Consider the following 14,819-nt stretch of genomic DNA (forward strand, 5'->3'; position numbering starts at 1 on the left):
AAACCGGAAATTGACAGTTACCATTCCGTAGCTAAACTATCAAGTGAGTGTGTGAGTGTGTGTGTGTGTCTCCAGTTGTGAAAATGTTACCATTATCTATTAAAGACGATGAGTATAAGCCGACCAAGTACAACCTGCTGCTGAAACTCTCCGGGTGGTTCAGGTAATCTTCGCACTGCTAATAGCGACTAAAAGGGAGCCATCTAATGATAAGCTGCTAGCCTATTGCTGGCCGGCTAGCCTAAATGAATCTGTGCCAGTGTTAGCTTCCTCTGCATTAAATGTTTTTTAAAAATTGTCAGCTTTCAGGGTTTGTGCTTGAACGACAGTTATACGTATATATAATTTCTAGGAGTTCATGACAGGGATTTGTCTGCGGTCTGTGGCTCATGCTATGATCTGTGCTGCTGGTTTTCATACTGTTGTGTGCTTTTTGTAGGTCTATCCTCGCCGATAAAACTTCCAGAAATCTGTTCTTCTTCCTATGTCTGAACCTGTCCTTCGCCTTTGTGGAGTTAACGTATGGTATCTGGAGTAACAGGTAGGCTAACATAGCGTTAGCATCAGGCAGTGTACGTGTGTGTAATCTGCTGTTTTCAGGATGTGCCACGTATGTGTTCGTGTTAGCATGGAGGAAGCCAGAGTGTGTTAGTGTCCGTCGTCTTTAAACTGAAAGCAGAAGTTGCCGTTAGCCAGCAGATACACAAACTACACTACTCAAACTTTCCAAATCTTCCCAATATTTTTAAAAGTGCATCCTGAAAAATACCAAAACATGAATAGCAAATCATCAATAATAATAGTAATAATAATATTATTAATACTACTACTACTACTAATACTACTACTACTAATAATAATACTACTAATAATAATATTATTATTATTATTGTTAACAGAAGAAGACAAGGGGAATAAATATTTGTCTGTCTATACCTAAGAATCATTGGTTTTGACTATTTCAGCATTTACAGAGAGAAAATACTGTGACCTGATGGAAAATGAACAATATTAAATAGTAATAGAGTGAGAAATTAAGCGATTAAATCCACAGTCAGCCTTTCCAAACTCAAAATATTCCAGCGCTGAAGCACAGCTGCATGGGAAAGGCTCAGATGGTTTGGACATGTGCAGGGAACAGAGCTCCCCGTTCTTGCAAAGAATATTTCCACATGTCTTAAATATTTTTTTAAGTGGAGCTATTCTGCTCATTTCCAGCTCCATTTTATTGATTTAACAAAAGTCACATTTCAAAATAGTCCTGTTTGACTTACATTGGGACTTCATCCATTGACTGAAAAAAAGCTGCTTCATTCCTCCTGCTGCTCTCCCTTTAAACTACCTGTCTTTTGATTGGCAAGCAGAAGTTTTGAGCAGCATGTGGGTGGATCTGTGCTCACAGCCAAACCTGTGTGCCAGAAATGACCATATTAGGGGTATCCACTCATATAAAGTGTCATATAAAGCCAAGAGGGGAAAAAACTGTGAAACTGTTTAGAGCTGAACTTTTGGCTCTGAGGGGAAAAAAACATTTTACATACATACATAGACTGAGATCAAAATTTGAAACTTCAGCCAAATTTAATATGAGCATCCATCACTGGAACAGTATACACTACCAGTCAAAGTTTGGACACACCTCATTTAATGTTTTTATTTTATTTTTACCACTATCTACATTGTAGATACATACTGAAGACATCAAATATATGAAGCAAGATATATGAAATTTTGTAGAAAAGAAAACAGTTGATAAATAACTCTAAATATGTCTTACATTTTAGATTTGTCAAAGAAGCCACCCTTTGTTGACAGTGCTGCAAACCCTTGGCCTTCGCTCAGTAAGCTTCATGATGTAGTCACCTGAAATGGTTTTCACTTCACAAGTGTGCCTTGTTACAGTTCATGTGTGGAGTTTCTTGCCTTCTTAATGGGGTTGGGACCATCAGTTGTATTGTGAGGAAGTCAGGTTGGTACACAGCAGTACATTTGACAACTGTTAGAACTCATATTATGGCAAGAACCATTCAGCTAAGTAAAGAGAAACAACAGTCCATCATTACTTTAAGAGCTTTAGGTCAGTCAGTCTGGAAAATTACTAAAACTTCGAATGTGTCCCCAAGTGCAGTCGCAAAAACCAGCAAGCGCTACGAAGAAACTGGCTCACATGAGGCCAAAAGGAGGACCAAGAGTTACCTCTGCTGCTGAGGATAAATTCATCCGAGTCACCAGCCTCAGAAATTGCAAGTTAACAGCACCTCAGATTAGAGCCCAAATAAATGCCACGCAGAGTTCCAGTAGCAGACACATCTCCACATTAACTGTTCAGAGGAGACTGTGCGAATCAGGCCTTTATGGTTAAAAAGCTGCTAAGAAACCACTACTAAGGAAAAGCAACAAGCAGAAGAGATCTCAGCCTGTCTGGGAACTCCTTCTAGACTGTTGGAAAACCATTTCAGGTGACTACCTCATAAAGCTCATCGAGAGAATGCCAAGAGTGTGCAAAGCCGTAATCAAAGAAAACAGTGGCTATTTTGAATGTAAAATATAAAACATGTTTAGAGTTATTTCACATTTTTTTGTTTGCTACATAATTCCAAATGTGTTCATTCATAGTTTCGATGCCTTCAGTAAGAATCTACAATTTAAATAGTCATGAAAATAAACAAAAACAGTTAAATAAGAAGGTGTGTCCAAACTTTTGACTGGTAGTGTATGTGTGACAGAAAAAAAGAGGAAAAGCGTGATGGGTGTCGTAACCATTTGAAAGCATCGTTTTATCTGCGGCAGCATGATAATCTTTTCAGATGCTCCTGTTTCTTAATGAATCTCTTTACATGTGTGTCATGTGTTCAGTTTAGGTCTGATCTCAGATTCTTTCCACATGTTTTTTGACTGCACTGCCCTGCTGGCAGGTCTGGCAGCCTCCGTCATCTCCAGGTGGAGATCCAACGATAGCTTCTCCTACGGGTGAGAGCATCCACTCTGAGCTCTGTTTCTGGTCTCTGACTGACAGTCAGTGTGTTTAATCAGTCTGTGTCCTGTCTGTGTCTCAGCTATGTGAGAGCAGAGGTTCTGGCAGGCTTTGTCAATGGGCTCTTCCTCATCTTCACTGCTTTCTTCATTTTCTCGGAAGGAGTCGAGGTAACACATTTGCCACTTTACCTAAGTTTAACCATCACATCTACAAAGTGTGTCTGCCTATTATGCAGTGCCTGTTATGGCATTACAAGTAGGCCAACATAATGGATTAAAAGAACTGTTTCTTATGGTTCTTTGTTTTTCTGTACTCGAGCACTCAAAATGCTTTATACAACATGCCTCATTCACCCACTGATACAAGTGCATTTTTCTACACCTAAGTGCTTTGTATCTAACATTCACACTACATTGAATGCCTCAGAGAGCAATTTGGGATCAGTATACTGATATGAAAATCATAAAGCTTTGACATCAGCATCAATAGTTTCATGCAGATGGGAGCCTATAGGGAGAAAGCCTTCGATTTGACGAGATTGTTTGATTGGTTGCTGTGAGAATCAGTCAAACAATCTTTCCTTGACTCAGAGTCAAATCTTTTCTGGATTAGGTTTATTCACTGTAAACGAGGTTAAATAATGGCTTAAATGACATTGACCAGCTATGGCTGCAACATCTGCACACCCTGATTCATTACTGTCAGAGAGGTACTGCTTTAGTCTAGAAGGAATAATTCTTATGTGCAATTTATTAGCACCCATGTAAGGAAAAAAGAATTTCCTGTCCATAAAAACTGATCAAATCAATGAAATACGTAACAAAATTTCACTACACGGTTTGTTATATTCCACACATAATGGCAGGAATGATGATGGAGCTGAAGTAAAGTCACATCTGCTGCATCCGTCAGTCTTCAGCAGAAGAAATCTCACCTTTTATCAGATGAGCCAAATAATATATTCAGTACCAGTACTCAGTTATCCTCTACCCATTTCTACTAAAAGGACCATAGTCCAAAGACATGCAATTAGTTAGTTTAATTGGTGATTCTAAATTTCCAGGGTGTACCCTTTGTCTCATTCTGTGGCAGCTGAGACGGGGCTTCAGCCCCCTCTGATGCTGAATTGGATAAGTGGAAGAGAATGGATGGATTTATTATATTTGTTATATTATTATAACAACAACAAATCAGACAGCACAGTCACACTTACCTTTTGAGTATATAATAAGAGTGTATACAGTAGTTCACCCAGTTGATCTTGGGTGATCAACTGGGTGATTAAACAAGGTAAGAACAATGAGTCCCTTGTGTAGGTTTTTCCAGCTGATCATGTGTCCTGTATCAGTTCTCCTAATACTGCAAAAGTTGGGGTAGAAACAAATCATTTTTTCTCTTGTAGTTACATAACCTTAAGCTTTAACAGAGCATGCTGAAATTTAGTGAATATACACCTGCCAGCATGTGACCATCTGTCTCTGTTTGTCAGAGAGCTCTAGAGCCTCCAGATGTTCACCATGAGCGGCTGCTTCCTGTCTCTGTAGCCGGTCTGCTGGTGAACCTGGTCGGGATCTTTGCGTTCCAGCATGGAGGACATGGGCACTCACATGGAGAGGGAGGTAATACACCTGAAAGATTTAGCCTAGAGTCTCTCTGCCGCTCTTGAAGTGCTTTGAGTAGATTCCACAGTTTGGTTCTAGTGAAAATGAATCTGTTTTCAGCATTCATACCTGTGTGGGCTGCACTGATGCCAGTGTGTAGTTACATTTCTAGAGCGCGGATACGACATGGGGTGTCAGAAAGGTTTGCGGGTACGGTGTACCTTCACCAGTCATTTTCCACAGAAAGTTTTAGTCATACCTCAGCCAAATTAGAATAAATTAGAAATCAAGTGAACTAAACTCAGGCTCAGTTAAACTTTACTGCATGCCACTAGAACATTGATACATCTGTGCAAAACCTCACAGGTTGACTGCAGCCTTGTACAACTTCACTGCAGATCTTTGCTTGTCTGACGTCTCCTTCTCCATCCTCAGACCACGGACACAGTCACTCTCTGTTTAATGGTAGCACAAGTCACGGTCACAGTCATGGAGGACATCACCACCACGACAAACATGCAGATTGCCACAGTCATGGAGGACATCACCACCATGATAAACATGCAGATTGCCACAGTCATGGAGGACATCACCACCACGACAAACAGGCAGATTGGCACAGTCATGGAGGACACGAGGAACCACACTATAATGGTGAGAATCTGACACAGGAAAATGCTGCACAGGCATGCCACAAACACAGTTGAGACACTTCTAGCCCTTTTCCCTTAGTACCTACTTGGATTGGCTTAGACTCAACTAATTTCTATTACCCTAAAAACTGAGTCGGTTAAGCCAATCCAGTTCTAGTAGTTACTAAAGGAAAAGGGCTATTAGGGATTGCTGTAGCTCAGGAGTAGAGCAGGTTAGCTACTAATTAGGAGATTGTTGGTTTGATCTCTGGCTGCCTCAGACTGCATGCCAAAGGTGCTCCCAGTGCATTCATCAGTGTGTGAATGTTAGAAAGCTTTCTGTCTAGCACAGACAGTATAAATGTAAATCTGTGAATACGGTATATTGTAAAAAAACATTTGAATGCACATGTAGATTTAACAAACCATCAGAACCTCCCGGTTTATGCAATTCACTTAGCAGTATAACAAACCTGTGTGGTACAGACTTCATCCAACCTCACTTGTTGTGTTATTTATTTATTTATTTTTTGCCTTTTAGACGAACTGCAACACCTGCCGGGAAAAGGCTCCAGCAAACAGATCCTGCAGGGTGAGAAATGAACACACACACACACACACACACACACACACACACACACACACACACACACACACACACACACACACACAGTGCTATATTATACTACTGAGGCGGGGTGTTCCCAAAGCTCTGTGTCTTCTGAGCATGCAGTACATAGCATCCTCATCATCTTAGCATTTGGTACCCTGTACATTTGTCCTCTGATCCCAGAGAAAATTATGTGGTCACATGTGCACCAAGACAGTAAGAACACTAATACATATAATAACAATAGTACCAATATTAAATAATATAATATATTATAGAATATCTCTAATAAATTAAAATGGCTCTAATATATAACTATCACAGTATATTACACAAAGTTGAATGTAGCTGAAGTTGAAATTATGGTGCCCCCTTTTCATACTGACTTTATTTTCTCTGTAGAGGATGTGATAGGAAGTGTGTGCTATTGCAGTGTTTATTTGTACTTTAGATGTAGGAATTGTACAGCAAGAGGATCACAGGCAGGAATGATTTTCTGTGTCATTTAGTGGTGCATTTTGGGTAATCTCAGTCTCTTACTGAACGTGCTCCTGTGACTGGCCAGCATGTCATAAAGTGGGTGGGAGGTATTGTCCAGCATTGTCCTTATCTTGGACAACATCCACCTCTCTGACACCATCTTAAGAGAGTCCAGCTCCACCCCACAACGCTACTGGTCTTGTGGATCGGTTTGCTGAGTCTGTTGGCATCTGCAACTGTCAGCCTGCTGCCCCAGCATGCAGCAGCATAAAGGATGGCACTTGCCACAGCACAATTCTGGAAACTGCTTAGTGTTGTCCAACAGATGTTAAGACCTCAGGCGCCTCGGAAAAGACTGCTCTGGCCCTTCCTGTGCAAATAAATAGGATTGTGATCACAGGACTTAAACCAGAGTGCTTTCAAACTTTTTCACTGGTACTTTTACTTAAGTAAAGAGCTAAAGTACTTCCTCCTCCTGAGCAGTCAAATTTGTGAAAGTCATTCTGTCAAATTTAACAGTAGTGTACAGTAACTACAGTTATTACTAGCTAGCTCTAAAGGAGTATAATTATAAATTTACTCAAGTGTAAGTCTTTGAGAACTTTACGCTACATGTTAGATTCCATCACTTTACATGAAGCAGTTTGTTCTACTTTTTATTTAGCTTAATTTCGTAACTAGACATACAATTGGATTTGTAGTATTGTAGTATATAACATGTTTTTGGACTTATTTTTTAACCTATTTTAGTATCTTTTTCATTGTCTTACATAAACTAGTCTCAACTTGTTGTATTTTGATCACTATGTATCAAAGTTGTATCGATGTGTGTTGTATCTTTGTGTTCCAGGAGTCCTGTTGCATATTATTGCAGACACTTTGGGCAGTGTCGGTGTGATCATCTCTGCTCTGCTGATGCAGAAATATGATCTAATGATTGCCGATCCCATCTGCTCCATGCTGATCGCCATCCTCATTGGAGTCAGGTGATACTTCCTTATCACTTCTTACTGTTTAATGTCTGATTTAGCCTTGGCCAGGGAATTTATGTAGAGCTATGATGTAACCTACAGAAATGGCCGCCATCGTTGCCGCTATTTCTGCGTGTGCTGGTGCATATGGGTTAACTATGTGCTGGTATCCTGGTGTTTTACATGTGCTGCCAGCTGATAGAAACAAATAAAATGCTGGACTTTTTTCCCTCCTGGGTCCTCGCTCTTCACTGTGCTCAGTTTTTTAAGGGCAGACAAATTTGTCCCTCTATTTTTTTCCCACTTCTTTGTGCATTTCCCTCACCTCATTGTGGTCAGGGATTTGCTGACATATGTGAGTCCTTATATTGATGCTATTATTATTATTTCTTATACTGAGGTGATGATTGTTTTCCTGTTACTGAGAATACAAAAACTGTGGCCTAGACTTAACGCTACAGCAGAAATTGCCAGTAATTCGTAAAGTGATTTGATCAGCCAGTATTGATCTGGACAGTAATACTGTGCTAAAACCCTTTTTTACTCTGGTATTTTATATTCAGTTTCATTTACATAGTGCCAAATCACAACAGCAGTTGCCTCTAGGTGCTTTATATTGTAAGGTAAAGACCCTACAGTAGTAGAGAGAAAACCAGAACAATCAGATGACAGCGAGAAGGAAAAGGTCCCTTTTAACAGGAAAGATCTCTGGCAGAAACGGACTCAGGGAGAGGCAGCGACCTGCTGCGACCACTTGGGGACAGTAACAGGGCAAAAGACGCACAGTAGAAGAGAACTGAATACATGTGTGTACATGCCCATAATCGGATGATTTAGTGCACAGAGCAGTGAAATAAACATTTTAATTCTAGTTAATTATTTTATCACGGAGGGTTCTCTCAGTGCTGCTGTTGATTTCTAAGATGATGGCTGCACATTTGAGCTATGAAACTTCAATTTTTAAATGAATCCAGTTTAAAGCTCACTGTCCCAGTTTCATCCCAGCCTGATAAAAGAGATGTGGAAATTCCCTCAGTTTGATGCAGATCAAATTGAAATTAATTTTGAACAATTTAATTTGATTAACTTGATGTGTGTCCTGTGTTTCAGTAGCTGCAGTCCCAGCAGATTAGAATCACATATAACAACATTTATACATTTTCAAATTCACCAAATTAATAAACAGACCTTCCTTTAACAGTGCAGCACACAGTTTGAGCTTCACCCAATGGTTTTAGAAAGGTACAGCTCAAGAAGCTGCACATGTAAAACATATTCCCCTAGCAGAGAATCTTTAATTAGCTTAAAACCTGTCGTAAATAAAAGAAATAGTGAAAATGTGACACTCCCAGCTGATTTTTTTAAAGTAAAACTCTGAACACAACCTGCTCCTGACAATTTCAGTTTAGATTCTTTGCTGCAGACTCAGAGCTGTTTTGAGATTAAATATAAAACAAATATCAAACAAAGGCTTTATTCTACATGCAAATTTGATGTGAGGTCAGGAAGAACAGTGTAGGTGTCCCGTTTTAGGATCAGTACATGTACTGTAAAGTTTATTTGTCAAGAAATTCATGAAGTCGTTAATGTTAAGGGACTGGCTGACTCAACAGTGCTCTGACTTTTTGTCAGCCTGGCTTCAGTGCTGAAGAGAAACGTAGGGTCATTCTTATTTCCTTCAATCAATCAAGATGTTCTAGCTTTACGGAGGGCTTTTTTATAAAGCAGCAAACTATCCCTCCAGGCTAAATGATCATCTTCTAAATTTGTGATATGCCATTTTCTCTCCAGCTTATGAGTTACCTGCTTTAAGGTGCACTTTTGAGAGTTATACCAGGGAGTCAAATACTAGTCAAGCTGTCTCTTTCACAGGAGCTACAGTATCCAGAGTCATATGTAATGAAGAGGAAAAAATATTAACAAGATAATCGACCTCTGTTGGAGTAGTGTTAAGGTAGCTGCTCTGCTCTGTGTTGGTACAAGGAAATGAAGAAGATAACTGTGGATGATTATATCCTTAAACTTAGTTACAGCACCCATGACCAATGCTTGGTCTTTAAAACTTTTAGGCAGTAACTATGTCCACCCGAAGATCTAAGGGAGCTGATGGGTCAGTAGGTGATTACTTCACATTTTCCTATCTGGAACATAAACCGTTCTTGAGTAGGATCTGGTCTGTGGCATAACAGTGACGTATACCAAAAAGAAGTGAACCACTCTCTAATAATGAAAACCCATTTTCAGGCCTGAAGTCACTGCAGGACTGAGAGAACCTTTTTTTTTAGTTTATTTTTTAATGATCCCTTGAGTATTTTACATTCTTTAATAATGCTCATGATGTGTAACTTTGTCTTATCAGAAACATATGTTAAAAAAGCTCATTTTCTTCAGACAATAGCAGACATTCCTTAACATCTTTCAGATCCTCCTCATTGACTACTAGAGCTTATGGATTATCAATCAGGTTTCAGCTTTGCAGTCGAATTCCAGAGAAAAACAAGCTGGAAACAGCATCTGCGTGGAAGACAGAAAATCAATCACAAACTGACAGACTCTTTGGAAAATGGTTTCCACTAATGTAAAGAATGTCCAATTAGTATTTAATGGACTCCAACATGCCAAACCACTGGTATTGTCCTTTATACAGTCCTGGAGTCTGTTCTCGAATCGCTGGTCTTCTGAATGTGAATGCAGTGGTCAGATTTCCCAGAAATCCAAGATAAATGGAGTTCATGTGTGCTGATGTGGTTTGATATGCTGGAAGTGAGCACAGCTGCCAATTTAAAGAGTCAGCAGAGTGGTGCTGTGGTTAGCTGAGAGGCCTTCACATAACTGCAGGTATCAGGTTTCTGCAGCTGGAAAGTCGAACTCATCACGGAGCTGAACTTCAGTTGTAAATCTACAGATTCTGTAAATGAGTTAAACTCGCACCCATCTTAAGAATCTCTACAATTTTCACACTGAACTGTGGTTCATGGTACATGCATGAGTCTGAACCTGGACTATGATTTCAAAATTTGTTGACTAGTGGCATGGATGTTTACATGAATGTATTCTTGCACAGCAGTGGAACAGTATTGCAATTTTCTTTTTTGATTCCCCTTGTTTTCCTGTTATATGTTATAACTTTTATCTCCTGATCCTGGTTCTGCTGGAGTTTTCCTTGTGTTAAAGGGGAGTTCTTCCTTGATTCTGTCACTGCTTACTCATAGTGGATCGTCTGACTGCTGGAATTTTTTTCTCCAAAATTGTGGGGTCTTACAATGCAGAGTGCCTTGAGGTGGCTGTTGTTGGGAACTGGCACAACATAACTAAAAATAAACAATAAAGACACTCTACTTTCTGTCTGACCTTTCTCTCTTCTATCATTTGATCCTCAGTGTGGTACCTTTACTAAAGGAGTCTATTGGGATTCTGATGCAGAGAACTCCATTTTCACTAGACCATGCCCTACCAGAGTGCTACCAGAGGGTGAGTAGTGACCATACTCAATGTTCGAAGAAGAGGTAGGAACTGAGCAAACATCAGTATTTAGCATAAAGTTAGATTTTGGTGTACTTTGTCAGTTACTTGACAAATTAATAATTTAAAAGTGTATGCAGCTGCCTTTCCTGGAACTCTGACTTTGCACAGATCATCTTAGGATACAGTTAGTAGAATAAGAACCAGTTCTTTACTTGTTGCAGGTTCTGGCAGTTCATGACAATAGAAACCGAAGGTGCCACTGAATAGATTCTGTAATATGTATTTTAGCGTATAAACTGTACATTTCTTGATACTATCATTAGTAACTAATCATTTGTTTTAGTGGTAGTAGTAACAATTGTAGCACTAATTTAAGAAGGTAATTGTACCTCAAGCCCTTGAATGGAGTGGACAAGTCTGATGTTTGTTTTGTTGTGGCCAGGTGCAGCAACTGCAGGGAGTGTATAATTTGCAGGAGCCTCACTTCTGGACTCTGTGTACTGATGTTTATATCGGAACATTAAAGCTGCTGGTTGCCCCTGACGCTGACACCCGCTGGATCCTTAGCCAGACACACCACATCTTCACGCAGGTACCTAAACACAGCTTCATTCAAGTACACTGTACCTGGTGGCAGTTGAAGTTGTAGATGTAGGGTTGTGTCAGCAGCACCATTCTTACAAATGTTACTTTCAGTAGCAGTAGTGATGGTTTGATGGTAGTAGGATGTCGACATAGTATTCAGCCATGATGAATGGTTTTGTCTCCACAGGCAGGAGTTCGGCAGCTGTATGTTCAGATCGACACAGCTGCCATGTAGAAGCTGCTAATATTCCACTACACTTGGGACCAATCACATTCAGTCTGCTTCTGCAGGTGACTTCTGACCCCCACAGTCACCCCAGCACAGACTGAAATAGGGGGAGGGCTCTCAGAACTGATGAACTAAAACAGCCCCACCCACTTTCTTAAAAATAAAAATAATAATCCTACTCACAGTGGAAATTCTGCCCCTCCCACAAAGAATTATGGGTAAGTGCCTTTGTCATGAGACAATCTGAGCCCCTCCCAACACCTCTGACATCACTGCTCAGACTCGATTGGTTGACAGTGCGTGTGAAGTCACTCTGTATGTGCCAAACCATGTGACCGACCAGTGGATTTAAGCCTTTTTTCTTTTTCTTTTTAAAAAAAAATATATTTATTACAGCTGTAATAAATAAATCTGGTTCTCTGAGAATGATTATTCATAATCACATCTGTCGTATAAAACTGAGTTAATTAAACAGCTGCAGGAGGACTGGAGCCCTATGGAAAGAAAAGCTCTCACTCCACGTGCAGTAATATTTGTACATGGTTTTAATATCAGAATTGTTAACAGTGGTGCCTCTGCACGAGTGGAAACATGCAGGTTTAACATGAAATTGTCACAAGTTGGAGCTGAGTTCAAACAAATTTCCTGCCTCCTTCAAATGTTTTTTTTTTTTTTTTTTTAAATATACTACTTTAATTCATTTTTTTCTGCATCTGTGTGTGTGCCTTCTTTGTGAGAATCATTTTAAATCCATCACAGTTAGTTTGAACATTTTGTGGGGCCAAAAATGTTAGCTGAGTTTGGGAATTAGGGAAAGGGCTTAATATTATGCCACTAAATCCTGACTAATGACTCAGCCTTGTATAGCTGTTTTTATGAAGGGAAATTAAGAAAAGTTAAATCTATGAAACTTGGAACATTGAAAAAGAAATGAGCATGGGAAGTTCACAAGTGGATAGCAGCTGTACTACTGAGTAAAAGTTCACGGTGATGACATGTCTTCAACTTTCCAAACATTTCCAATTCAGTCTAAAACATCACCAAACAAAAAATAAGAACAGTTCATTGGGAAGGCTCAAGTTCTGCCTCAGGGTGCAGTTTAATTTACCATTTGGGGCCTGGGATTATATAGTGTGTCACTAATGGTAGCTGTAGACAAGCAGGTGAACACAAGTGTGTCAAGAGCTGTAGGTTGAGCTGTCAATCATGTGCAGGTTTTCCAGTGCGTTTGGTTCTGCATTTACTCGCAGCATGTCCACCTCCAACGGGTGGAGTCGACCGGTGATGACCAGCGAATGGAGTGGAGCACCGAGGTCACATGACACCAGTTGATTTAATGTTCCTACACGGATCTTTTGGTCATCAGAGCCGAGTCGGGCCACACCAACGCACACAGTGTCCTCCGTCATGCCTGGAAAAGGGGGGCAAAGACTCATGAGTTTGAGAGCTGCAGCGAACACAGCTGACTGGCTCTTTAAGGAAAGATGGGGTGGTCCAATCAGACACATGATTTTCAAGACTGTTAGCATGCTGCTGGTTCTACTCCTATCAGTAACAATAATATGTGATTAACAGTGCTTAGCACAGTGTCATAGCTAAGCAACACAGTAACAAGTGTTTTAGGTCTCAGTCTAGTGTTGCAGTATCACCTAAGAGGCTAAAATATTAAATAATGAAAGGATGAGGGTTCTCAGACTGCAGACAGATGAGCCCTTCATCCACAATTTTAAAAATGTGCCTAAAGCAAAGTCGTGGTTCAAAATATCCTAAAGTTAAAACACAGTACTGCAATATTTTTTGTAAACTTGATCTTTTTCCTTCTAACTGATGACTTGACTGTACCAGAACTTCAATCTGAACAAATATGGGGTTGAAAGGAAGTACTCGCATGTCAGGTATGACTCACCCAACTCCTCGCCCTCCTCCCTCCTCCTGTGGATGACCTGTATTAGCTGATCTGCAGCCTGGTTGACTGTCATGAAGCGAGGAGGCTCGTAGATCTTCTTCCCTCTGAAATCAGTAACCAAAGATTCACTTTAACAAGATGTCAGGCTCCTTTATTTCAAACCTTCACATCTGTGCAAGAAAACTTTGAAACTATGCTATATTACCAAAAGTATTCAGTCACATCTAAAATCATTGAATTCAGGCGTTCATGGGCACAGATTGAAAAGCCACTGGACTTCTTTAAATTTCTCGAAGATGCTTCACCTCTAATCTGAGAAGCTTTTTCAGTTCTAAGGCCAATTGGTGGAGAGTCACAGATTTAAGCCATATTGATCAGTTCCCAAAGAATTAATCATTCAATTCAATTTTATTTATATGGCGCCAAATCACAACCGCAGTCACTTCAAGATGCTTAATATATTAAGATAGACGCTACAATAATAAGAAAAACCCAACAATCATATGACCCCCATGAGCAAGCACTTTGGTGACAGTGGGAAGGAAAAACTCCCTTTTAACAGGAAGAAACGTCCAGTAGAACCGAGCTCAGGGGAGGAAGAGGGAACAAAAGACATGCAGTGGAAGAGCGCCAGAGATTAATAACAAGTAATGATTCAATGCAGAGAGGTCTATTAACACATGCTGACTGAGAAAGGTGACTGAAGAAGAAATACTCAGTGCATCATGGGAATCCCCCAGCAGCCTACGTCTGTTGCAGCATAACTAAGGGAGGATTCAGGGTCACCTGATCCAGCCCTAACTATATGCTTTATCAAAAAGGAAAGTTTGAAGCCTAATTTTAAAAGTAGAGATCGTGTCTGTCCCCTGAATCCAAGTGGGGTTAAGTTAATTGGTGAATGTAAATGGTTGTTTGTGTTAGCCGTAGGGTTTTTCCGTGTGTGCAAAGCCGGGTCTCCCATTCAGTGATCCTGGTCCCTGGAGCTGCAAACAGGCTATAATCATTACAAGTATCGTTATTAGTAAAGGAGGCTGAAGAGTAACTAAACATCTAACATACTGAACAGGAAAGTGCAGGAGGGACGGTGAAGAGGCCGTGCTGCTAGCGAGTCCCTAAAGACACAGTGAGTGAATACCGTGAATGTAATTAGTGGGTGAATCAACAGAGAATGTGCTTTGATAGAGCACGTGAAGATTACACTATGAAATAAGACGTTATCTATAATTTTCTTTATTAAATTGCTACGCAGATAAGCCACACAAAAACTTCATGTGGACATTGTCTGGGTTTCTGGTTCTGACAAACGCTGACTGAGGGGTTAAGTCAGAAAATAACAGACCTCACAGTGAGATCTCTAACACTC

The 14,819-nt window shown here is 40.1% G+C and overlaps 2 protein-coding genes across 3 annotated transcripts in view; one reads left to right on the forward strand and one right to left on the reverse strand.

The window, feature by feature from the left end:
• slc30a7 (solute carrier family 30 member 7) lies at window positions 1–12,250 on the forward strand. Of its 2 annotated transcripts, none has more exons than XM_031740522.2 (11): window positions 1–163; window positions 440–541; window positions 2,857–2,970; window positions 3,057–3,144; window positions 4,467–4,596; window positions 5,014–5,232; window positions 5,752–5,802; window positions 7,151–7,286; window positions 10,652–10,742; window positions 11,179–11,328; window positions 11,509–12,250. In XM_031740522.2, the coding sequence occupies exons 1-11, from the start codon at window positions 84–86 to the stop codon at window positions 11,554–11,556; spliced, it is 1,209 nt and encodes a 402-aa protein (XP_031596382.1). In that variant the 5' UTR covers window positions 1–83; the 3' UTR covers window positions 11,557–12,250. The 2 variants fall into 2 exon arrangements, with proteins under 2 accessions (XP_031596382.1, XP_031596383.1); XM_031740523.2 differs by having other exon boundaries at window positions 22–163; window positions 2,862–2,970.
• The window catches only part of dph5 (diphthamide biosynthesis 5), a 16,301-nt gene continuing 13,559 nt past the window's right edge, over window positions 12,078–14,819 (reverse strand). Inside the window, exons 6-7 of the mRNA XM_031740524.2 lie at window positions 13,457–13,560; window positions 12,078–12,961 (exon numbers count right to left, since the gene is read on the reverse strand). Coding sequence (XP_031596384.1) covers window positions 12,729–12,961; window positions 13,457–13,560 — 337 coding nt within the window. The 3' untranslated portion in view covers window positions 12,078–12,728. The remainder of the gene's footprint in view (window positions 12,962–13,456; window positions 13,561–14,819) is intronic.

This window comes from Oreochromis aureus, linkage group 17 (assembly GCF_013358895.1).
Source record: "Oreochromis aureus strain Israel breed Guangdong linkage group 17, ZZ_aureus, whole genome shotgun sequence".
Lineage (NCBI taxonomy): Eukaryota > Metazoa > Chordata > Actinopteri > Cichliformes > Cichlidae > Oreochromis > Oreochromis aureus.

What these genes read in the sequence shown, in the direction of transcription:
- slc30a7 (XM_031740522.2), top strand. Translation starts at nt 84, where the DNA reads ATGTTACCATTATCTATTAAAGACGATGAGTATAAGCCGACCAAGTAC. An exon ending in AACGATAGCTTCTCCTACGG is followed by an intron (nt 2,971 to 3,056) that starts GTGAGAGCATCC and finishes TCTGTGTCTCAG; the next exon opens with CTATGTGAGAGCAGAGGTTC. An exon ending in TTTTCTCGGAAGGAGTCGAG is followed by an intron (nt 3,145 to 4,466) that starts GTAACACATTTG and finishes TCTGTTTGTCAG; the next exon opens with AGAGCTCTAGAGCCTCCAGA.